The following is a 25,910-nucleotide window of genomic DNA, read 5'->3' on the forward strand; positions in this document are numbered from 1 at the left end:
TCGAACCCAATAGAGAAAGAGTGTGTGGGGCGAAAAGCTGGTGTCAGCAATGGTGGAGAAGTTGGAGAATAGGGGTATACTGGACCTCCACCTCATAGGAACCAGCTTTGTGTGGATTCTTATCTTCTGAGTTGTTATTCCAGTTGGTGTCCAAGAAAGTTCTCCTTATTTAATATATCTCTCAATTAAATATCACTAACAAATATATACTGGCTGCTCATGAGAAAATCTGCATATAAGTCACTGTTCCTGCAATAAAATGAATGTTTTATTTTTAGTTTCCAGGGGCAATATGTTAAAGATTACAAATCCCTCTGTTAAAATTTCTACACGTATGAGTGTTCCTACATCCCTTTAAAAACATATACGTAGCTACACAATTGTGATTTTTCAAAAGAAAACTGATTAGACCACCTAAAAGTTAAAAAAAAAAACCCAAAACCCAATGCTTTGTATTAGGCATATACCACTTGAATTAAACATTTTAATCATAAAAAGCTAGTTTAATAAGAAATTACATATTTAAATTAGAGTCAAATTCCTTCCTCAAATGTGGCCTTGGAGCTCACGAGTAAAGTAAACTAATGAAAACAGCTATGGTAAAATATTTGGTTTTAATTTTACCTTAAATATAAATTAAAATAAGGCATAAGAAAAACTTTGTGACCACAATATATACATATGGAGAACAGTCCATTAAAGGATGCAAATAATTCAGACAATACAGTGTAAGCTTTAATATATAAATTAGATGTCCTTTTCTCAGCTGTTAGTCACTCACAGTGGTCTAAACTTTACACTGTGTATTAAAATGCTAAAAAACATCATCGCAATATAGATACAATGTGGGAAAATACATATTTGTGGCTTTATACACAACCTAAATCAATCCATTCTATACAATAGTTTTCCAAAATATAAACGGCACTTTACATGCAATAGAATATACAAGGCTGGATGTTCTCATACCATTTAATATAAAGGAAAGTAAGGAGAAAACACCCTTTTAACAAGACAGTTACAAAGCAGTAGTGGAATGTAGAATGAGATTTTACCATAACACAATCTTGAATAAAACTAAGAAAATATGAAAAAGGACAGTTTCTACCACTTTTAATTATCTTTTTTTTAATAAAGTCTGTGATTTCATTTTTTCTAATTGTATCACAAACTGAGAAAACATAAAAGGAAGAGAGAGAAAGGAAAAAAAAAAAAACCTGATCCTTTATGAATTTTAAACATCAGCCCTGCCTATGAGCTGCATTTAGGCTGCTTTCTGTTGACAATTCCCTAAATTATTTCTGCCTCTGTGAATTGCGCATCAGTAGTGAGATGAGTTTTCCAGACTTCATCACGCCATTGTGTAACCATAGCTGCCACAATGTAGTGCCACGAGAAGTCTGTCCTTCAGTATTTCTTTACTTGGGTATTCAGGTAACTTGAGCATGTTGATGCTTTAAAAGAAAAATATACCACCATTAAATAGGAAATTTATGAATTGTGTGATTGTTTTGTCCAGCAGTAAACACCCTACTCAATAATTAACGTAAAACTACCCTCTCAAATTTGCATTCAAATTGGAAAACCTCGAAGCTGTATTTAAAAAGAAGAAAAAAACAAGACCCTGGTGCAGCACTGCAGTTTCCTTTAGAATGCAAATGTAGCAGAAGAAAATAAATTCCTTTCAGCTAAAAATAAATAAGCAATAAGACAATTTAGTAACATCAGTAATACTTGAAATATAATCAAATAAATTACAGGTAGTTAGGATTTCCCCAAAACATCTTCCCCACCAAAAATAAGGAGAGAAAGGAACAACAAAGCTATTATTTATGAGTGATCCCAAATCCTGAATGCAGATAACAGTTGTTTTCCTCTGAATGCTGCAATATAGAAGTTAGAATACTAATAATTCAAAACTAATAAAAAACATGCTTAATGCATTTAAATCAATCAATTTAACTTACCACGTGCTTGAAGTCGGGAGAAGATTTGGAGTGTACGGTACAGCAGCAATCGTAAAGTTCTGCAATCCACTTCCACCCATGATGTTAGCGAATCCACCATGCGGGACCCTGGAACTGAGTTCATCACCTTGGTAAGTTGTATCATAAAAGGAAAATCTTTGTGCTAGATATAGTTCAGGTTCTATGAGTAAGAATCTATTCAACTCTGGAACACTAACAATATGACATTTTTGAATTGTAAAACTCAGGCTCATGATCAAAACCTGTAAAAGCCTGCTCGGTAGCCAGTCAGCAAACTTCATGAGACATCCCCCTCCACATTTCTATAAGTCATACCATGCTTTCAAACTGGTCACAGTACATACGTATCTCTACTATTGTATTTATCTTGCTGCCTTTAAAATTATTTGCTTTCATGTGTCCCTACTAAAGTGGTACTAACTTGAGGGCCCTGGCATGTCATTCATATATATACACACATATATACACATATACATATATACACACGAACACACGCACGCACACACACACACACACACACATATATATATAAAGACAGGTCTGGCAATCTGCTTCTGAAAGGTCACAGCCTTGAAAACCCTATGGAATAATTCAATTCTGCATACATGGAGTTGCCATGAGTGGGAATCAACTTGACGACAACTATATAAACACATACACACACACCCATTGTTGTCGAGTCGATTCCAACTCATAGTGACCCTATAGGACAAAGCAGAACGACCCCATAGGGTTTCCAAGGAGCAGATGATGGATTTGAACTGCTGACCTCCGGGGCTCCCTCACATATATACATATAAATATATGTGGCCTTTCTATATATCATGATCAAACGAATTGATCCTTGAAAAAACTATTGCTTTTAAAATGAGAGCCTGTGATTTCCAGATGAATTAGAATGACAGACATTTAATAAACAGGTATTAAATGCATGCCCAAAGTCAGAAGTCTGATCAATATTAAAAATGTTTCTAACATACGATTGATGGTTTAAAGCACATTTCAGTTCATGTCTTAAAAACGGTGAAAAATGGAACAGGATTTTCTGTTTGAAATGTATACAGACGATATGTATATAATCACCAAAACCCACTGCCATCAAGTTGATTCCAATTAGTATATATTCACAAGGGGAAAAAAAAATTCAACAATCCAATATAAATTTCTAAAAATAGCAGTTTTCATTTTGAGCTGGGAAGTAATTTGGTTGCTTTTTGATGCTTTAGGAATAAAATTACTGGGCTTACCTTAGTAATCCAAGTGAATATTAAGAGTATGCCTAAATCTTGCTAATAGAACACTAATGCATGAGCAATTTCTATTCAGAGCAAGAGATTTATCTAAAGAAATACTGGCTAATCAACATTAGTTAATTTGTGTATAGTAACTTGTGCCTAAAAAATTAACAACCCATTGCTGTCGAGTCAATTCCAACTCAGAGTGATCCTATAGGACAGAGGAGAACTGCCCCATAGGGTTTTCAAGGAACGGTTGGTGGATTAAAACTGCTGCCCTTATGGTCAGGAGTCGAGCTCTTACCTACTGTGCCACCAGGGCTCCTAATAAATCAGAAAATCCTTCAATTTTGAACATCTAAATTGAAATTATTCTATAAGTCAATATTCACCAAAAAACCAGTTGCCATCACGTCAACTCTGACTCACGGTGCCTCTGTGTGTGTCAGAGTAGAAATGTGCTCTACAGGGTTTTCAAAGCTGTGACCTTCTTTGGAAGTAGATCACCAGGCCTTTCTTCTGAGGTACCTCTGGATGGGTTTGAACTGCCAACCTCTTGGTTAGTAGCTGAGCACTAAACCATGTGCACCACCCAGAAACTCCACCAATATTAACCAACCATCCCTTAAACTTCATTTGTATCCTTCTTAACTATGAACAAATATGGCTGGGACCCATCCTTAAATAATAGTTTCCTTATGCTAAGTTTACAACTAACCATGTACAGCATGTATGAGAAAAATAAACAAGCTGATCTTTGCTTGAATATTATGGCACTCTTGGATTATACAGTGTAAAATTACAGTTAACAAAAAATGACACTACTATTTTATACAGGACATCAAATCATATTTTCATTATTCATAAGGGATAATGAAACACAAGAGTAAGACACATATTCTTACAGACCAATAGAACATTAATGTCACCACCATAGAAATATTCAAAAATTACTTTCTGTGCTAACTCTGGGTTCTACAGTTCAAACACATTTGATTTTTCAGTAAGTTTGCACTGTAAGACATAAAGATTTTTTCAGTGTCTATTTAGAAGCAAATAGATAAAATATTTCAAAATATTGCTAAAAATATAGATAATTTTTGCTTAAAGTGGTAAATACTATGCCTGTACTAATGAAGTTAGAAGTGGGCCTGGGACAGTCTGATATAGAAGGAAAGTTAAGGTTCGAAAGAACTCAAGTCTTACTCAGTTTGAACTCAAAACAAAGGATTGTAGTTAGACTAATTGCTGAAAAGTATATTCTTCAGCCGGAATGTGAAGCTTTAGTTCTATGACACTTCCCCTCAGCTTCTACCCATATCCTTCACCTCACTTCAAATGGATTCATGAGCCAGACTTCATGACCAGTTCAATAATAAATGGTGCAGTTCTTTTCAGCCTGGCTAACAACGGTTATACTATTTACATGGGTAGGGTACTATGTATTACTAAACCAAGAGTATTTTTACTCCACAAAACAGCAATGTAACAGATGTTTTTAGTACCAAAGAACTTGAGCAATTACTTTCTGTATATTAAAGACTCATAGTGATCAAATCATGGCGGGAACAGAATAATTCATTATATGGTATTGAGGCATATACCATTTAAAAGTATCAAAGTTAGAGCCCAACCTATTACATCATAGAGCAAAATACAGTCCAGATGGCTTAAAACTTGGCATGTGAAAAGAGAAACTATAAAAACTTACAGAAAAGGATGTTGATGAACACACATATAAAATCTTGGGAGTAAGGAAAGATTTATAAAAACCAAAAGGAAAATAACGACAAAACCATTTGGCAATATAATACTTTTAAAAATCCATGGTATAATTTAAATTACATGGAAATTTGTATATTTAACTTAAAAGGCAAATGATAAACTGGAAAATATTTGCAGAGCTTAATATTAATTCTTTTAAGTTAAAGAATACATAAAATAGAATTTTTAAAAAGACTGAAAAATAACGTGCAAAGGAAAACAAGACAATTCACAAACAAAAATTACATACGTGACAACAAATCAAATGAAAATAGAAACAATTACATTCTGTACTGACAGAATAAGGGGAATGGGCCCTCCCATTCCCTGCTGATAGCTGATACTGAATACTAATACTTTTCTGGACGATAAATGAACAATATATATCGAGGCGGTAAAATCTGTAGACTCTTATATTAAAATTTTTCTGTTTTTCGAATTTATTGTATGTAAATAATCACACTGGACAACAAGATTACAAACATAAGAATTCCTTGCTTGTGCAGCACTATTCATAGACAGAAAAGTTCTGCAATAGATGATTAGATAAACTAAAAAAAAAAACAAAAAATAAACACACTGCCGTCAAGTTGACTCCCGCTCACAGTGTTCCCACGCATTTCAGAGTAGAACTGCACTCCATACAGTTTTCTTGGCTATAATCTTTACAGAAGCGTATCACCAGGCCTTTCTTCCACAGCACCACTGGACGAGTTTGACCCGTCAGCCTTTAGGTTAGTAGTCGAGCACAGATTGTTTGTGCCAACTATGGCTTTTTCAATGGAAGATTTTGTTGTTATGCACCACTGAGTCAATTTTTGATTCATTGCAACCCCATGTGACAGAGTAGATCTTTCCTATAGGGTTTTCTAGGCTGTAATTTTTATGGGAGCAGACTATCAAGTCTTTCTCCCATGAAGTGGCTGGATGGGTTCGAACCACCAACCTTTCAGCCAGTAGTTGTGCACTTAACCTTTGCACCACCCATACAAATATTAAAAATTTGAGTACTATCATTGACTTAACTACAGAATTAAGATTGCCAAATCACAGAATAAACATGCTGATAACACTGAGTGGAACTGTTTATTCTTTTATACATTAAGTATACATTTATTGAGCACTACTATGTATGCTTTCTCTTTAATACTTGTTGTGGGTTCAATTGTGCCCCACAAAAAGATATGTTGAGCTCCTACCCCCAGTACCTGAGAATGTGATCTTATCTGGAAACAGAGTCTTTCCAGATGTAATAACATTAAGATAAGATCATGCCAGATTACAGTAAACCCTAAATCCAATAGCTGGTATTCTTCAAGGAGACAGAGATTCATAGACACAGAGGAGACACAGGGAGAATGCCATGTGATGACTGAGGCAGAGACTGAGATGATGCACCAAGGACTGCCAGCAACCAGCAGAAGCTAGAAAAAGACAAGGGAGGGCTTCTTCCCTAGAACTTTCTGAGGAAGCATGGCCCTGTGACACACTGATTTTGGAGTTCTCCACAACTGTGAGTACCATCCAGCTTGTGGTACTTTGTTACAGCAGCCCTAGGAATCTAATATCCAAACAAATCTTTTTCAACACCTAAACTATTGGAAAGGGAGGCAAGATGCTGACAATTTATACTAATAATTCTTCATTTTGGTTGTTTATCTCTAAGCCACTAGAGATGGAATACATTAAGTCCTTTTCACATTATCAAAAAATGCTTACCTGCCAGTAACAAACTGCAAGAGAAGAACTCTCTCCTCTTGAGTGATATCTTCCACAACTTCCCAGAACCACTAACCAAAAAACAAAACAAAAAAACTCCTTAGCTAATATTTCAGAGCAATTGTAGGCTTCTTAATATGAGAGAAATACACAATATTCATAAGGCATATTTTATTCTATGAAACTCATTTATCAAAAATGATTTCATACAAAGCTTTCATGTACAATATTCCCAAAAGAAGATTTAGGAAAAATACTTTGCTAATTAATGTAGGTTTTCATCCAATAGTGCTGCAAAGTTTACAAAATTAAATGGCAAAACTTAACTTCATTCTAAGCTCTAGAGAGATTTTACCTGAATAACCGGATCTTCTCTTTCATAGCCACTTGTGTATTCTGTATTTTTTATCCAATCACTCACATCAATTTCTGGCATGCCAGAAAGCAGTAACTCCTTTGGGGAAGAAGAAAAATATTTCATTAATCTTTGGGAAGAAAAGTTATTACATTTAAATCGTAAATTTGTCTTAATTAGAAACTAATCCCATGTAAAACTAATTTATTTTTGTGACAGTTTCTGCATGTCATCAATAACGAGCACTACAGAGGACAGAATTCTTGATACTAATGATCTCAAATATTGGAAGGTATCTCCACACTGACACAATTAAAACATAACATGAGATAGTAGTTTATGTGCAATAGTTTATATGTTCAACATTACATGAACATTGTTACATTTAGTTTATGATTATGATTCTTTGTAAATTTGTTAAATTCTGTAAATAAAGATGCTATTCTCAACATGAAAGTAAAAACAAAGGCCTGTATAAACACTAGGTTAAGCACAGGAAAGTTTACCAAGAAGCCTTTAAAAAGGAGGCAATATAATAGTTATTTAAAAAAAAAAGAAGAAGTTGTTCAGGTCTTCAAGGAACTCTATTTTGGAATAATTTGGATTCTTGTAGGTCAGCTTTCCAAAATGTGAGGGAAAGAATTTAATTTTCCTAATACCTTTTGGTAGCCTGCTTTTTTTCCAGGATGATTATCAAACAAAATGCTCAACCAAATAAAAATGAAATTAAGAATGGCAAAAGTATCTACCATCAAGTTTTCCAAGGGAACAGAGAACATAAAAAGAGCTTGTTCAAGTTTCTGAAATCAGTCTGTATTTCACAGTTGGATGTGCTTACATGGTCAGGTGAGGCAATGATTGCCCTGCACTTAGTTAACACTGACAACCCTGAGGAGTATGATTTATCATTACAGGGAAGCAGATACAATGTGGTTCAAAACCATGCCTCCTTACAGCAACTACTCACAACATACACCCAATTAGTGTAGAGTACACTGTGAACAAGATTAATATAAGGCACTAATAACCCCTTGAGGTCTCTGAGACCTTTTCAGGGTATTCATGAGGTTCTCCCTTTCCAACTTATCTGTGGGAGGCTGGACTTCCTTCATATACTTCAGCCAAAACAACTATCACAAGAGGCTATACGCAGAAGCAGTCTAGCTGCCTTCTATTATGCCAAACATCAAAGAGATTTGCAAAAGTGTAAAACAATGCCACTCTACTATTGTTTTGTTTTGGAAAATGTCATCATTTTTCATTAAAAAAAAATGTTATTTATGTTACCATGTAATGGGTTGATTGTTGTTTTCTATGAATTAATGTTTCAAATATCTCTTATAATTTATAATGCAGTAAATGTTGATTTACATAACCCACATAAACAAAAGCTCTTTTTTTTAAGGTGTCCTAAAACCAAAAAGGTTGGCAACTGCTGATGTAGGGTAGGCTTCAGTCCCCTTATCACAGCATTATAAAATACTTTTATTAGATGAAAATGTTCTGGTTAGTCACCATTACTACCCTCAAATACATTCTTCACCTGTCTTTGCACTGTTCTACGCCCTAGAAGAATGACCCCTACAGACTGGCTCCCTTGCCTGCTGGCATGAGGCTGGGTTCCACCCCTTGGAAACACAGGCAAGAGTCTGGAGGCAAGGGTATTCTTTGTTTCATTCCAGCTTCAGGACCATATCTTTGCTGAAGCCATGTCTTCTCCATTTAGCACCTACCAGGTGGCCTCTCTTCAGTGGTCCAGACTCTCACTGAGCTCCTAACAGTAATTCCTCCACCTATCTTTTTCGTCTAGAGGTGGTAAAGCTTTCCACTAGTCTCTGGATTCCTCATCATACCTTGTTTATTCTTAATACCACCCACACTTCTGTAACAGTCCCTTTGTTAAAGTTCTTTATTTGAACCATCTGGGGAGAATTCTGTTACCTGGTACCACCCTGATACATATCTGTAAAAGGGAATGGGGCTAAATTTTACTCATTCTTAAATTCACGAGTTTAACCCTTCTCCCTTCTAGGTTGATGATAAATCTTTAATAATGTTCAGTATGCTTTCATTGTTCATAACTATGAATAAAAATGACTGATACTATATTCTCTCAGGAATCTGAAGCATTCATGAATATCCTATTATTTGTTATGATGTTTTATGAAGAGCAAGAAAGATCTTACCCCATATTTAACACCTGGGCAAAAAAAAGTTATTAAATTGACTGAAAATAAAGAGATTTAATGAGACCTCCACAATAAAAAGTTCATATAATGAAAGATTTTAAGCCCCAATCAATAATTTACTTATTTAAAAAATATGGCAAAATAATTGAAATAGTCTGCTAGTATTTGAAATACCAATGGCATAGCTTCCAGCATCATAGCAACATGCAAGTGACCACAGTACAACAAACCGACAGATGAATGGTAGATACTAAGATACACTATGAATCATAAATCGAAAACACTGCTGTATATACAAAATTAAAAGTAAGTATCGGCGTACTTATTCATATATTAAAATGAAAGACACGGGGTAAAACTAATTTTATAAGGCAGAATAAAAGCCAAAGGATATTTTCCTATTAATCCAGAATTTACTACTCCAAATTATTATTTTTTAAATAAGAAAGCAGCTATATTCTAAAATAATTGTTTTTTCTTAAGAATTTGGACAAGCCAAAGAGTCTAAAAATAATATATTACCAAAAATAAAAGGAAAAAGGAAATGGGGGAAAATGTAGATATAAATCATATAAAATTAGAAATCCCGTTAGCTCTTTAACAAAAGACAGGCAAATTAAAGCATTCATTAGGACCCAGAGGTCAGAAAAGAGAGTAGAGTCCAAATAGGTCTGAAATGAAGAACTATAAAAGTATAAATATGAATATGGTAAGATAAGGTGGAAAAGACAACACAAGAAAAACCTTAACTGATCCATCTTTCTAGAAGTTCAAGATGTTAGTATTGGCATCTCTTACCTCACGTGGCCAAATAAAAAATTCAGAAATAATGTGACTATTGCTTACGGGAAAATTGGCCTTCAACATCTCCCATGCAGAGACATTAGAAATACATTTGCTTACCATCATTTCACCCCATTTCACATTAAGGAATTGCTTATCTGGTTATTAAGCTTAAGAGACGCAGAACCATAACTCTCAAAACAAGTCTCTAAACAAGGACATTAGATCATACTGTCTCATTATACGTTATTTCTTCCATCATAGTAGTCCAAACTTATTTCTAAATCACATCAACTGAAGTTCTAAGTGTTGGTAACAACAAAAAAAACAGACATTTTTCCTTACCAATTCATATTCATCAAAAAGCTGTATGAGGGAAGGTGGAATGAACATATGAAAGCCCTGTAAAAAAGCATTGATCTGAGGCTGAATGGCTCTTGTCATTCGAAGTTCAGTAACAAGCTGGACGTATTCTGCCTATAAAGAAAACAAAAATTCCTGATGACTTTAAAAACTTTTCACATAATTAAGATTATGCTGATGCAACTTCATTTCTCAGTTAAGAGGTAATGTTTAGAATTATTTGGCCTCAGTTTTCGCACATCTCAGAAAACAGTAAACCACCATCTAATAAGCTGTTTAGCCCAAATTCCTAGTAATCCTCATGATTTCTCTCACACCCCCTATGTGGGTGCTATCAGATTAACGTTTAAAAAACTTCTCAATCTGACCTTGTCTCTCTACCTCCACTTCCAGCACCCTGGCCCAAGCCACCATCCTCTCTCACCTGTATTAGTATCTGGTGTCCTTGTTTCCATTTTTCCCTCTGTACTGCTTCTTCTCCATCATAGCCAAAGAGTTTTTTTTTTTTTTTTTAATAATTCAGATCACATTAACACTCCTGCTCAAAACCCTACAATGGCTTCCCATGACACCTAGAATAAAATCCAAAGTGCTCAACTACTCTATAAGGCCCTAAGCAATTCAGCCTTTCTCCCTAACCTCATTTACTTCCACTCACTCTCCCTTGCTCACTCATTCAACTCTAGCTTCATTGGCCTTCTTGTAATTCCTCAAATGCAAATTTGTTCAAGCTCAGGATCTTTATTCCTCCTGGTCTATCTGAAATGCCACATTAGAATGTAATCTTCCTGAAGGCAATGGCTTTATTTTGTTTATCAATATATAACCCCATCCCCTAAAAAAGTAGTTGTCACCTTGAAATTATTTAACAAATAATTGATGAATGAATGTGGACATTCATCAAACTCATCTAATACATACTTCGAGCTAGATGAAATGGCTCATTTAAACAAAGCTAATTCAATTCTGAGTTAAGTAAGGTAAGCTATTTGCACACATTTTATTTTAAAATGTATCATCATCATAGAAAGTATTGTCTCTTAAAATTCAACTGGTAATAAAAAAATACTTTGACTCAGACCAGGATGAATTATCATATCTGTATCAGCTGTTATTTATATATTTTTTAATTACTTCTAAGTAAAACTTTATGAAAAGCCATATGCTTTATATAGTTCTCACTTCCCAGGGATGAATACTCTAAACACAGAGGAAGGAAAGCCTGTTTTAGCCCTTTTCCTTTATCATTTCTTGGCACTAATCTGACGCAGTGTCCCCTCCCCTCCCCCGCCCCCAAAAGAAAAACAGGCACTGAGCCAGCAAGTTATATATAACTGCTGGCTTTTTTTTTTTATGAATTCTCTGTACGTCTCAGAGCTACAGAACTGCCACAGTAGATTCCCCACTGCCCTCTCCAAACCTCATATGGCTGCTTGTACAATCTGGCACAGACAAAGGTGCTATTCTCTCTGCTCACACTCCCAAATCCTACTTCCCACTACCTGAGAATTTTTCTCCAGTATACGGGAATTAATCAGTTACTACAATTAAAAAAAAAAAAAAAATTACATACAGGTAATTACACCTACTCCTCACTTATCAACTATCTCATTATTTGATATTTTGCATTTATGACAATAGTAAAAAATCTGTTTTGAAAAATTAATTTTTACAACTAATCTTTCTTCACACTTCCCCTTCTGTTTCTTCTAATATTAATTATTTTCCCCATTTATTTTAGTAAGTCTAGTCCATAGCTATTGGATATCAACTTGTGAAAATCAGCTCCTTCAGATTCCAGACTCCACGAATTAAGTAATTTAAATGGGAAAGGCTCTTGGTTTAAATTATTTTTCAGCATAAAATAATAAAATCCAAGCCAAACCCTCCAGAATTGTTTAGCCAAACTCTCCAGAGTTGTTTATTAAAATGAGTTTTCCAGAGAACTGAAAGGTAACTGTGTATAAGTAATAGAAAAATCTGAATTAAAGTGTTTCTGAAATATCACACACACATACATGCATATATAAAAGAAACAGGTCGCTATACTTCTCCCTGACTTCTTAAACAGCACATACCTAAACAGAATAACACAAAATAACATTTTCTTGATGATACAATTATTACTATGAACATCCACTATTATTATAGGCTATGAACATCCATTATTACTATGAACTAATGTTTCAATTGTTCCCATTGTGCAAAAATACACTAGCTTCATTTCTATGCCTATGAAAGTGCCCAAGTAACTCACTCACACCATTATCCCCTCGCATAACTACATCAAATACCTTACAGGCTTTAAGCAAACAGGGTGGACACGAAGATGACAGTAAGTCCACAAAAAACTGGCATAAAGAGTTACACAATTACAATGACAAACACACAGATCGATGCAACACAATTGAGAACCCAGATGTAAATCCATCCACCTACAGCCAGCTAATCTTTGACACAGAACCGAAGTCCACTAAATGCGAAAAAGACAATCTTTTTAACAAATGGTGCTGGCAAAACTGGATGGCCATCTGTAAAAAAAAAAAAAAAGAATAGAAACGTGACCCATAGCTCCTACCATACACAAAAGCTAACTTAAAATGGATCAAAGACCTAAATATAATATCTAAAATGATAAAGATCACGGAAGGAAAAAAAACAAGACAACACTAGGGGCGCTAATACATGGCAAAAGAGAAAACAAACCATAATTAACAATGCACAAACACCAGAAGAGAAACTAGATAACTGCGAGCTCCTAAAATTTAAACACATATGCTCATCAAAACACTTCAGCAAAAAAGTAAAAAGAGAATCTATAGACTGAGAAAAAAAATTTGGCTATGACATATCTGACAAGGGTCTAATCTGTAAAATCTACAGAATACTAAAACACTTCAATAACAAAACGACAAATAATCAGTTAATAACTGGACAAAGGATACAAACAGGTACTTCACCAAAGAAGACATGCAGGCAGCTAACAGACACATGAGGAAATGCTCAAGATGATTAGCCATTTAAGAAATGCAAATCAAAACTACAATGAGATACCACCTCACTCCAACATTACTGGCATTAATCAAAAAAACAGAAACAAATGTGAGAGAGGTTGCAGGAGATTGGAACTCTTATGCACTGCTAGTGGCAATGTAAAATGATACAATCACTATGGAAAAGGATACGGCACCTCCTTAAAAAGACAGAAAAAGAAATACCACACGACCCAGGAATCCCACTCCTGGGAATATATCCTAGAGAAATAAGAGCCATCACAAAAATAGACATATGCACACCCATGTTCATTGTTGCATTATTAACAATTGCAAAAAGATGGAAACAACCTAACTGCTCATCAACAGATTAATGGATAAACAAATTATGGTACAGACATACAACGGAATACTACACAACGATAAAGAACAATGATGAATTAATCTGTGAAACATCTCACAACAAGGATGAATCTGGAGGACACTATGCTGAGTGAAATAAGTCAATCACAAAAGGACAAATATATGAGGCCACTATTGGGCTGGGTATTATAAAAATGCAAAAAAAGGTTTACACACAGAAAAAAAAATCTTTGATGGTTACGAGGAAGGGGGAGTGTAGGGAGGAGAAATCACTAAACAGTAGGCAAATGTTAACTTTGGTCAAAGGAAAGAGAACACACAATATAGGGGAAGTCAGCCAACTTGACCAATGCCAAGTTAAAGAAGTTTCCTAAACATATCCAAATACCTTGAGGGACCGACTCACTGGGGCTGAGGGCTGGGGACCATGGTCTTGGGGGACATCTAGGTCAACTGGCATAACAAAGTTCATAAAAAGTTCTAAATCCTATTTTGATGAGTAGCATCCGGGATCTTAAAAGTTTGTGAGTGGCCATCTAAGATACATCTATTGGTTCCATCACATTCAGAGCAAAGGAGGATGAAGAAAACCAAAGACACAAGTATTAGTCCAAAAGACTACTAGACCACATATACAACAGCCTCCACCAGCCTGAGCCCAGAAGAACTAGATGGTGCCCAGCTACCATCACTGACCACTCTGACAGGGATCACAATAGAGGGTCCCAGACAGAGAGGGAGAAAAACGTAGAACAAAATTCAAATTCACATAAAAAAGACCAGGCTTACTGGTCTGACAGAGACTGGACAAACCCCTGAGACTGTGGCCCCCGGACAGACTGCTAACTCAGAACTGAAGCCACTCCTGAAGTCCACCTTTCAGCCAAAGATTAGATAGGCCTATAAAACAAACAATAACAAGTGTGCAGAACGGTCTTCTTAATCAGTGTATGAGACCAAATGGGCAACATGTGCCCAAAAGCAAAGACGAGAAGGTAGGAAGGGACAAGCAAACTAGATGAATGGACATGGAGAACCCAGAATGGAAAGGAAAAAGGGGGACAATTTTGGGGACACATTGTGGGGAATACATCCAATGTCACAAGACAATTCGTGTATAATTTTCTTAATGAGAAACTAATTTGCACTATAAACTTTCACCTAAAACACAATAAAACTTTTTTAAAAGTTATATAATTAAACAATAAAAATAAACCTAAAATTTAACTTTGCTCTAAAGTATTAAAAGAGTTGATATAACTTGGGGGAGGAAGGGTGTCTTTTATCCCCCAACAGATGACATCTCCAATTAGAGTCACATCTGCTCCTGAATTTTGTTGTGAACTGTTTGAGGACATAAAAATGATACTACATGATGATATAGAATTAAATTGGAGAATTAACCATACTGAGGGTCTGAATTAGTACTTACACGGGTGAAAGAGTTATGCTAATATATATTGAAAGTTTTCAACCTAGAAAGCCACAGTATAGAGACAAGGAAAAAAACAAAGCTTTAAGCACACTTTTTCCCAGCTCAACTTCTGGCCCCAATAACTGATACAAGATAGGTAAACAAAAGTTAACTGCAAAGGAAAAAATAAAAACATTAAGACTAAGGAGACTCAATTTTCAGAAATTATGGTTCAGTTAAATTACATGTCTAGCCATAGAAACAGTTTGTTTCAATAATCTCATCTGAATGTCTGCAATGGATAACATCACATCACCCTTCAAGGACCTTCCTTAAAATTTTAATCTCTTTTCAAGCTTTGAAACTAAATTATATCTTTTACAGGGGGACAAGAGACAGCAAGGGATGCTGAAAACTGACATTTTTTGGAAGCATTTTCCTTCTTGAAAATCTTTTTCACTATTCCTTACAAGATATGTAAATAAACAACATTTATTTGAATAACAGGTAACAACTTTTAATAGCCAGTGAAAATAAGATGTTCTTTTTTCCCCCCTCTAAGTGGACTGATACACTTGGCCACATTTGTAAAACTGTCTGGAATGATTATTTATTTACTTATTTTAAGCAATTAAAGTTTAAATAGCATTATTATTGGGATAACTCACTTCACTGTTCAAATATAAACCATTTGGTTAAAAATATTCCCTGAGTTTATCTACGTGATTATTGTTGCTCTGGTATATAAGAGTTCTCACGGAGAATTTCTCTGCTGAGAATGCAAAAGAAAACTATGCTTCTTTTGTACAAATAAGTAGATATACTGTATTTTTATTTTGCAAAGAATGTACCATGTATTATACATTTTTGCCAACTGTGCAGCACTCCCCCCTTAAGACGATCTGATAAGGTTTCGCATTTAACTATTGAGCTAATGCGCTATAATTATCAACTCTAATTAATAGAAAACAGTTTCTATTTTTATATTCCGATTACCAAGGGACTACCAAACTAGATCCATGACTTCTTGACCATGGCTTACACCTTTAGCATACAATTATGATCAAAAGTAACATTTCTGGACTATTTTTATACACGACAGTGTGTGTGTTTTTTACACGTAAACAAAGAGATTAAAGAAAATGAACAGAATGAGAGAAAATGAACAGAATGATATGATTTACCAGTAATATGGGAGGACAGGTGAATGAAGCCACAATTCACCTCTGGAAATGTCAGAAGACATGTGCTACAGGCATGAGCACACTATGCCAGAACCGTTTTACTTAATTTCATTGTTTCCACTCATTATATGTGTGGTGCATTGTTCACGTGGGCATGTTATTTGTGAAGAATAGGGTATGTAAAAGAAGGAGCACATTTTATAATGCAACATTTTTCAAAAATTTATTCTTTACCAAATTATCCTTATTTTTGAAGTCACAAGTTCGTCACAGGGATTGACAGTCTGATAAAAATTCTTACTTCAGGTTCCTTGGAATAAATTTGGTCACTGAAAACACTGATCCTTCATGTTACCATTTTACAGATCTGGTGATTTTTGAAGTGGGTTTTTAGGATATACTAATTAAAATTTAAGGAAAAGTATGTTCTCTTTGTTTACAGGAAGATATTAAAGACAATTTAAAATCTTCCTAATAACACACGCGTATACTCTATGTATCTTAGACTTGAAGTTTAAAAGTTTTCAGAGTAGTAACAAGATCTCTCACAGTACACTTTTCTGAAGATGAATAAAGAATTCACTTTAAATCAATAATCGATATACATAAGCCTATATTTGTGCTTATATGTAAGTCAAAAGTGTTTGTGTGTGAAATAAATCAAGCAATAAAAGGTATTAACCATATAAAAATGACCGAGGGAAAACATACCAAATTTATATTTGCTACTAACTCACTCACATCTGCTGCTTTAGTAAACGGAAGGCCTAGCAGTGCCACAGCTACACAAACTTTGACTTAAACTGAGGGTTCACCAGTTACTAGTTTTGAGTCCTTGGGCATTTATTATTATCGTATTGTAGTTAAGAATTCATTCTGTCAATCTAAAGCTGCTCTAAAAACAAAAATAAAAAAATATGTTCATTAAAAAAAAAACCTGATGAGTAAAAGGAAAATAAAAAAGAAGTCAGGCTTGAAATTTATCGATTGCCTAGGTTCAAATCCCAGCTCCACCACTTATTAACCATATACTTTTGGAGAAAGCTACCTATCCCCTCCACGCGTCTGTTTCCTGGCCATAAAAAGGCGTATCTACACTTCACAGGGTTACTAAAGCATAACTTAGTACACGTAAAGCACTTCGAACAGTGCCCACCACATTATAAGCACATGATCAATGTCCAATGTTTTTAATATTAAAGCTGTTTCCACATCTAGTAAAGAGAAATAACTATCTCAAAAGGCTGTTAGATGAGAAATGGACAAAGAACATACCTCAAACACACGAAGCACGGCTAGTGCTTAACAGCTATTATTACCACTAGAAAATAGAAGTGATGGCATAAATATGGATCTCTTCCAGTCAGCTGGCCAGGTAGCTGCCGTCCAAATTTCTTGGCATAGACAAGTGAGCGCTTCCAATGCTGCATCCATTTGTTGAAACATCTCAATTGATATTCTGTCAATTCCTGGAGACTTGTTTTTCACCATGCCTTCAGTGCAGCTTGGACTTCTTCATTCAGTACTATCAGTACCTCATCATATTCTACCTCTTGAAATGGTTGAACATCGACCAATTCTTTTTGGTATAATGACTCTGTGTATTTCTGCCATCTTCTTTTGATACTTCCTGCCTCATTTAATATTTTCCCCACTATTGCAACTCAAGGCTTGAATTTTTTCTTCAGTTATTTCAGCTTGAGAAATGCCAAACGTGTTCCTCCCTTTTGGTTTTCTATCTCCAGCTCTTCACACATGTCATTATAATACTTATCTTCTCAGGCTGCCCTTTGAAATCTTCTGTTCAGTTCATTTACTTCATCGTTTTTTCCGTTTGCTTTAGCTACTTGATGCTCAAGGGCAAGTTTCAGAGTCTCTTCTGACATCCATTTTGGTCTTTCCTGTCTTTTTAATAACCTCTTGCTTTCTTCATGGATGATATCCTTGATGTCATTCCACAATTCGTCTGGTCTTCCATCATCAGTGTTCAATGCATCGAATCTATTCTTGAGGTGGCCTCTAAATTCAGGTGGGATATATTCAAGGTCATACTTTGGCTCTTGTCGACTTCTTGTTATTTTCTTCAGTTTCAACCTGAACTTGCATGTGAGCAATTGATGGTTTGTTCTGCAGTCGGCCCCTGGCCTTGTTTTGACTGATGATATTGAGCTTTTCCATCGTCTCTTCCCACAGATGTGGTCAATTTGATTCATGTATATTCCATCTGGTAAGACCCATGTGTATAGTCACTGTTTATGTTGGTAAAAAAAGGTATTTGCAATGAAGAAGTCGTTGGTCTTGCAAAATACTATCATGCCATCTCCAGCATCGTTTCTATCACCAAGACCATACTTTCCAACTACAGGTCCTCCTTCGTTTCCAACTTTCACATTCCAATGACCAGTAATTATCAATGCATCATGATTGCATGTTTGATCAATTTCAGACTACAGAAGCTGGTAAAAATCTTCAACTTCATCTGTGCCCTTGGTGGCTAGTGTGTAAATTTGAATAATAATCATATTAACTGGTCTTCCTTGTAAGTGTATGGATATTATCCTTTCCCTGGCAGCACTGTACTTCAGGACAGATCTTGAAACGTTCTTTCTGACGATGAATGCAATGCCACTCCTCAAGTTGTCATTTCCGGCAGAGTAGGCCGTATGATTGTCTGATTCAAAATGGCCAATACCAGTCCATTTCAGCTCACTAATGCCTAGGATATAGATGTTTATGTGTTCCATTTCATTTTTGAGGACTTCCAATTTTCCTAGATTCATACTTCTTACATTCCAGGTTAATGGATGTTTGCAGCTGTTTCTTCTCATTTTAGAGTTGTGCCACATCAGCAAATGAAGGTCTCAAAAGCTTGCCTCCAACCGTATCATTAAGGTCGACTCTACTTTGAGGAGGTAGCTCTTCCCCAGTCATGTTTTGAGTGCTTTCCAACCTGGGCAGCTCATCTTCCGGCACTGCATCAGACAATGTTCCACTGTTATTCATAAGGTTTTCGCTGGCTAATACTTTGCAGAAGCAGACTGTCAGGTCCTTCTTCCTAGTCTGTCTTAGTCTGGAAGGTCACCTGAAACCTGTCTGTCATGGGTGACCCTGTTGGTATCTGAATACTGGTTGCATAGCTTTCAGTATCACAGCAACAGGCAAGCCCCCGCAGTATGACAAACTGACAGACACCATACAGACTACTTAATGCTTCTTTCTAATTCAACTTGCATGTCACCTACATTCTCTGATATCCTGCTCCATTCCACCCCCATTATTTTTTCCTCTCAGCCTAGGTGAATTTTATGATTAGTATTGTAAAAGTGATGTTAATATTTAAAACTCACTTAAGTGTTCAACATGCAATGTATCAACATGGGCAACAAAAGAAGATTGGCTACTTCTAGCTTACCCTTCATTTCCAAGAGCTAGAAGAGAAGGTCTAAGCAAAAAAGAGTCACTTCTAATGCAAGATTTTATGGTTCTATGATTTCAGCTTTGAGATCAAGAACGAAATAGTGAAAGCAGAACTTTAAAAAAAAAAAGATGAGAATACTAAAAAACTAAAAACGTAGTTTTTAGTTAAAAAAAGGGGGGTACTTCAGCCATTTTCAAAAGTAAAACTATGGGCTTTTTCTAGGTTTTAAAACAAATCACTGACAGATACAAAATTAAATTGAAAAGCAGTATATTTAAAACGTGCAACTTATATTCTTCTGTCTACATTACTTTTATTAATTTAATGCACTGTTTTTTAAACAAAAGGTATTTTCATCTATCTGGTTTCATTCTGATTACCAAAGCATTTTAAGAAAACTTAGAAATAAATGACTCCCCCAAGTGGAGATCAGCTTACATAGACCCTGTATTATTAACAAGCTCGGCAAATCATTTAAGTCTCTAAACATGCTTACAAATTATTACACTGAACTCTAAACATTACAACTTTGTAACTGTAAAGTGAAACGTTCATGACAAAAATGTATAAGTAAAAATAAATAAGTAATGCTCATAAAGTATAGGGTTTGAAATTTTTTAATTGATATTTAATAAATTGAATACTCTAAAAATTTTAAGACAAATTATCAATTTTTAAGATACAGGTACATATCCATGATTTTTAAAATCTTTGAATAATTCTGATCACTTATTTAATAAGCATTAAATGTTTAAACATCAACAATTTGATATACAAGTACACTAGACTCTGATAATATTAGAAAATGAAGGGACTCAATTTATTGTGAAACATGTTTATAAAAGAAAAATGAAAGCTGACACAATTTATCACCATTTTAGTGAATAAGGTCTAGCTTCTACCGCCATTATCAAAGCTCATCATTAAAAAAAAAGTTACCTATAATTAACCAAGCAATTAATTAATACAGTTAAATAAAAGTAAAACTTAAAACAAAAGTTTCAAGCTCTTTATTACAGTAGTATTCCAGCCTCAGACTAGATTCACAAAGGATATACCTTAGGTGTGAGTATATTCTCAGTGTTATGTATTCAATATCAATATTTTTAGATTGCAATAAAAGACACAAATGCAAAAGAGCTAATAAAATAAGTGTTTTAAAAATCTAAACAAAAATCATGTTCTAGTGGGAGGGGACCTGCTAGGAAATGCAAGTATAAACATAGCTCTATATCACACATTTGTTGATGGGTCTCTACATTGTCATATAACATATATTTGGTAGGAGTGACACACTGACTTGCCAGATATAGTAAATTCACAGATAGGATTCATGTTTAAGGTTCTCTGATGAAAAGTAATCATTTGCTTAATATAGAGTCTATGATTTCATTACCCTTAACTGAGGGTATGTCTCCAGCATAAAATAAAATAATAAATGCACTACAAGGTGAACAATCTAACAACTGGAGGATTTTAAAAGCATTTTCATTCACTGGAAAGCTCACATAGATTTTAAAAATTAATTTAATCATTTATACTATCTTAGGAGTCACTGGGTAGCACAATCGGTTAAGCGCTTGTGTAGTAGTCAAAAGGCTGGCAGTTCAAACTTACTCAGAGAGACTCCCGGAAGACAGTGCTGGTGATCTGCTTCTGAACGGTCACGGCCTTGGAAACCCTATAGAGCAGTTACACACACACACACACACACACACACACACACACACACGAGCTCACCATGAGTCAGAATCGACCGATGGCAACCAGCAACAACACACTATTTAATCTTCTACACTAAACATAACTTGTTATATTAAAAATTAAGTTATTTCTTGATATGACCAAATTTGCATGTATTATGATGAACATCAGATCTGAAATTAGGAGACCCAGGCTTTGGCCCCAGCTTTGCCATTAACTCTTTAAGTTTCAGTTACCTCATGTGTAAAATGAGAGATTAAAATATCTGTTAAATATAAATCTTTAAAAACCCAGCTCCTGGCTTTGTTTCTAACAAACTTCACTTTTTTTTACATTTGTGGTATCTAAGTTTCAAGAATTAAAATTACATAGCTTACTACAGTTTCCTACTTTCCTTTATATACCTGAAACTAAAGCTTATATTTACAAGATACCATCCAATAACAACAAACATTGGTATTGTATTTTTCAATTTACAAAATGTTAATAAAAATTCTGTATGGGAAGTACTATTATCTCAATTTTACAGTACAGAAAACTAAGGCTCGAAAAATTTAAAATATGCCCGTCTTCTGGTTAAAAAAAAAAACCAAATTTTACTAAATCTATAACCTGCAAAACAGTTCACTGAACATTATTTTTTATAGTTAGTTGATTTTAAAGCTGTCCTTGAATTATAATTCAACTGGAGCAAAGGAAGAGTTTTAGTCTTGTTTCACCAAGAGTCTCTACTGGTAATTAACAAAATTGGAATTCATACCCAGATCTTCTTACTCCAAATGTCCTACACTATATATCAAAACATACAGTAAATATGAGATCGCCATGAGTTGAAATCAACTCAGTGGCAACTACCACCCCACTGCCATCATATTTAAGTCACACTGTGATTTTCAACAGGGAAGTCTAAAACATAGGCCAAGATTTAAAAATAATAATATGGACAAATAAACAAGATATAATAATAAATAAAAAATAGTGAAGTTATAAAGTTAAAAAAAAAAATTATCAAGTTAAGAGGTTTGCCAGATTTAAACCAAAACCCACTGCCATTCAGTCAATTCCTGCTCATAGTGACCCTACAGGACACAGCAGAACTGCCCTGGAGGGTTTCCAAGGCTGTGATTTTTACAGATGCAGAGTGGCACCTCTTTCTCCCAGGGAGCAGCTGGTGCGTTCAAACCGACCTTTCAGTTAGGAGCCAAGTACTTTAACCACTGCACCACCAGGGCTCCCTCTGCCAGATTTTCTGGATCTCAAAAGCACATAGGAAGTTTAAACACTGGATTTCTTCTTTTCTCTACTGTAACTGTTAATACTCTATGTTTAAAACACAACATAATGATTATTACAAATATGATCTTGATTTAGGCTTACATTCCTAATCTAATCTTTCAAAATGCAAATGCCCAGTTTATACAATGATGGCGTCAACTCAATTGTGTTCTAGGATGCTTCAAGAACCACCCCAGCACACTAGTACAATATTTAAATGATCCTAACTCAAAGTTTGAGAAATCAACCTTAGAGGATGGTTTTATTAATTTAAGTGTTTTATCTGTTATAAAACTCTAATAGTTTAACTCTTTCTAAGCAAGTAACAGGAGACTTTACAGTAGTTAGAAAACTATCAGGGCCAAGTTACAAACAATGGCTGAGATAAAAATTCAAATACTCACTTTGTTATTTTGTGTCACAAGAATACTTCCACCCCCAGGTTTCAAAGGCACTTCTTCCATTGCTCCAAACACATCAGTCTCCACAGAAAAAGTTAGTTCTAGACCTAGATCACTAATATCATTATCTAAAATCCACTGCAAATTTTTGGCATATTCTGGATCAATGGATGCCACATCTTGGTAATTTACAGGAATACCTAAAAAAAAAAAAAAAAAATGCAAACATACAATAGTTATATTCTGTTTTTGCCTTTCCTTATCTATTTGTTTAATGGTAAAACACTGCCCTCTACAGATACTCTATAAAACTGCAAAATATAATCCAACTCACAACAAGATTTAAATGGATGACAATTCCTGAATTTGGAAATTTTTTAAATTGTGTTTCTTCCACATTCTTACAACATAATCTTTCTATGAAAATGCTGTTTGTGAAATTATTATAAACCTCAAAGATGTCAATTTTCTCAAGTATTCTCATATTAAAGTGCATACTGGAATAATATATATACACTTAAAATGGGGGGGGAAACCTGCAGCAAAAATTTCAGAAAAGTAGGTCTTTTTCCTCCTCCTCAGGCCCCCAGATGCTTTATAAGCACAGATAGTCTCTGATCAAAATAAAAAGTGTCTCATCCAAAATGCCATCACTTATATATTTTTTCTTAAAAACTGTAAGAAATCGCTTTAAATGAATGTTGATAGGAACAATAACAGAAACATACCAAGAATGTGCTTGTAGAATGATCTTGTGAAGTAAATGTTGACCAGCTGCCTATGGTTCAAAGCTAATCCCAAAATCTGTCCAGCAAACCGGAAATAGTTCAAGTGATCAGGATTTACATAGGAGTTGCTGTTAGGCTGAAAAGTTGTTCCTATTAAAATAAATACAAAATAATTTATTCTTAAGAATCTATATGCAGAAGGATACTTTCAATGTAAATAAATTAATTCACATACAACTTCAGCAAACACAAGGTTACATACAGTATGTATAAACTTTCACAGGAATGCTCTTTGTGGATTATATGAATGGGTAGGGGAATTGAAAAGAAGAAAATCATTAATCCATCACACGTACTTATCAGGGTAAGTCTTGGTGCAGAGAGAAAATTTTTAGAATACTTTTGACCGAAAGCAGTTGAAAGATAGGTCAGAGAGACTCTGGAAACAATACATAAAAAAGATCACTTATACACACATACTGGTTTTCCTAGGCAATGTGGCAACAATTTCTAGTCTGTGAAGTAGGGCAGACATTGCTCATTCATCTTTACATACCCAGTACAGTAAGCATTCACTAGTTTTTGATTCTTATAGAGCACTGTAAGAGAAAAAACTAAAAATTTTAAATGTACAACTGCTCTTAAGTGATAGACTTAGTCAATGAACTTAATGTCCGCTAATTATCAGAAAATCACCAAAGCCCACAAGTCGATCAATTCTTTTTCATAGCAAAAAAAAAAAAAACCCAATTTAAATAGGTACCATCAAGATAAAAGTAAAAATGACAAGGGCAACAGTTATAATTACTGTCAAAATCTAGTGCAATGGAAAAACATAATGTCAAGACCTCAAGTTTAAGTAACTCTACTTCCCTATTTTTTCTGTGATGACCACAAACTCACTCATTCACTCAACAAATATTTATTGAGTTCATGTTATGTACTGTATTTGAGGTACCTGGGCTAAGAGAAAAAAATAACTGATAAACTTCTAATGAAATAGCATCAAAGAAAAACAAAATGCTAGAAAGCCAAATGTGTGATCATTCAGTACACCTACTTTGATAATAATCCACTTTGTGCTTCATTAATATTTGATTTATCAATGTTGACACTGGGCTAAATTGCCGTGACCAATTTATTCGGTTAGAAGATAAAAATTTGGAAGCGTATGGTTGAATGTTTACATGGGCCACGTGAAACTAGTCATTTGCTGTAAGTACCTTTTTTTAGAACTACTCCCAGTAATGAGCTAAGACTGATATTAAAAAAAGCAAAGTTTTGTGAGATGAAGACTTCAAAGATAAACAGAGCCATATTTTCAAAAATATAATATTCTAAGAATATTCACAAATATTTTTTAACCTTTTAAAATAGTGAATGAATTAACCCTAGTTAACGATGAACCAGCAAAAGTTTTTGATGGTTCTACTTTCCTCCCCTAGCTCTCTGTATAACTCCTTCTTTACCTAAAAACTTTCTAGTACACCTGGTTTATTTAAAGGAATAGACAATGGGAAATTAAAAAAAAAAAATAGAAAAAAACTTCAGGAACGGAATAAGTTTTTAATTTGAAAACTAGTTAAGACAGAATATATAGATATTACATTTTAAGTTCAAACTACATGTAGCTGTGATCCTCTCGGCTATTTTCATGACCTCAGAAAAATCCTACTGTACAAGGAAATATCATGTTCACAGTAGAATAGTAATAAGAACATCTAATATAATTTCATGCTTTTTATGTGCCCGGTACTATGCTAAGCATTTTACATATATCCATCAGCTAAGTGAATTGTCACTACACTACCAAACATAGGTTTATCCCCATTTTCAAGTGGGAAATTGAGGTTTCAAAAGGTTAAGTTTATTGGTCCAATATCATACCAAAAAGTGGCAGAGCCAGGGATTAAACCTAGTTTAAGCCAAACTTTTAACCACTACAATAAACTATTTATCTATAGTAAGCATCTTAATTTGATTAGAAAACAAAAGAAAAAAAAAAAAAGCCCATTGTCTTCCAGTTGATTCTGA

At 34.6% G+C, this 25,910-nt stretch overlaps 1 protein-coding gene across 13 annotated transcripts in view; it reads right to left on the reverse strand.

Annotated features, from left to right (window-relative positions):
- Positions 1-713: 713 nt before the first annotated feature.
- Positions 714-25,910, reverse strand: part of HACE1 (HECT domain and ankyrin repeat containing E3 ubiquitin protein ligase 1) — a 111,885-nt gene continuing 86,688 nt past the window's right edge. For all 13 annotated transcript variants that reach the window (XM_023543336.2, XM_023543321.2, XM_003404321.4 and 10 more), the window contains 7 exons: positions 23,877-24,026; positions 23,152-23,348; positions 10,379-10,510; positions 7,062-7,160; positions 6,707-6,777; positions 1,968-2,081; positions 714-1,454 (listed from right to left, as the gene is read on the reverse strand). In XM_023543336.2, the coding sequence (XP_023399104.1) occupies positions 1,352-1,454; positions 1,968-2,081; positions 6,707-6,777; positions 7,062-7,160; positions 10,379-10,510; positions 23,152-23,348; positions 23,877-24,026 (866 nt within the window). In that variant the 3' untranslated portion in view covers positions 714-1,351. The remainder of the gene's footprint in view (positions 1,455-1,967; positions 2,082-6,706; positions 6,778-7,061; positions 7,161-10,378; positions 10,511-23,151; positions 23,349-23,876; positions 24,027-25,910) is intronic.

This window comes from Loxodonta africana, chromosome 1, assembly GCF_030014295.1.
Source record: "Loxodonta africana isolate mLoxAfr1 chromosome 1, mLoxAfr1.hap2, whole genome shotgun sequence".
Lineage (NCBI taxonomy): Eukaryota > Metazoa > Chordata > Mammalia > Proboscidea > Elephantidae > Loxodonta > Loxodonta africana.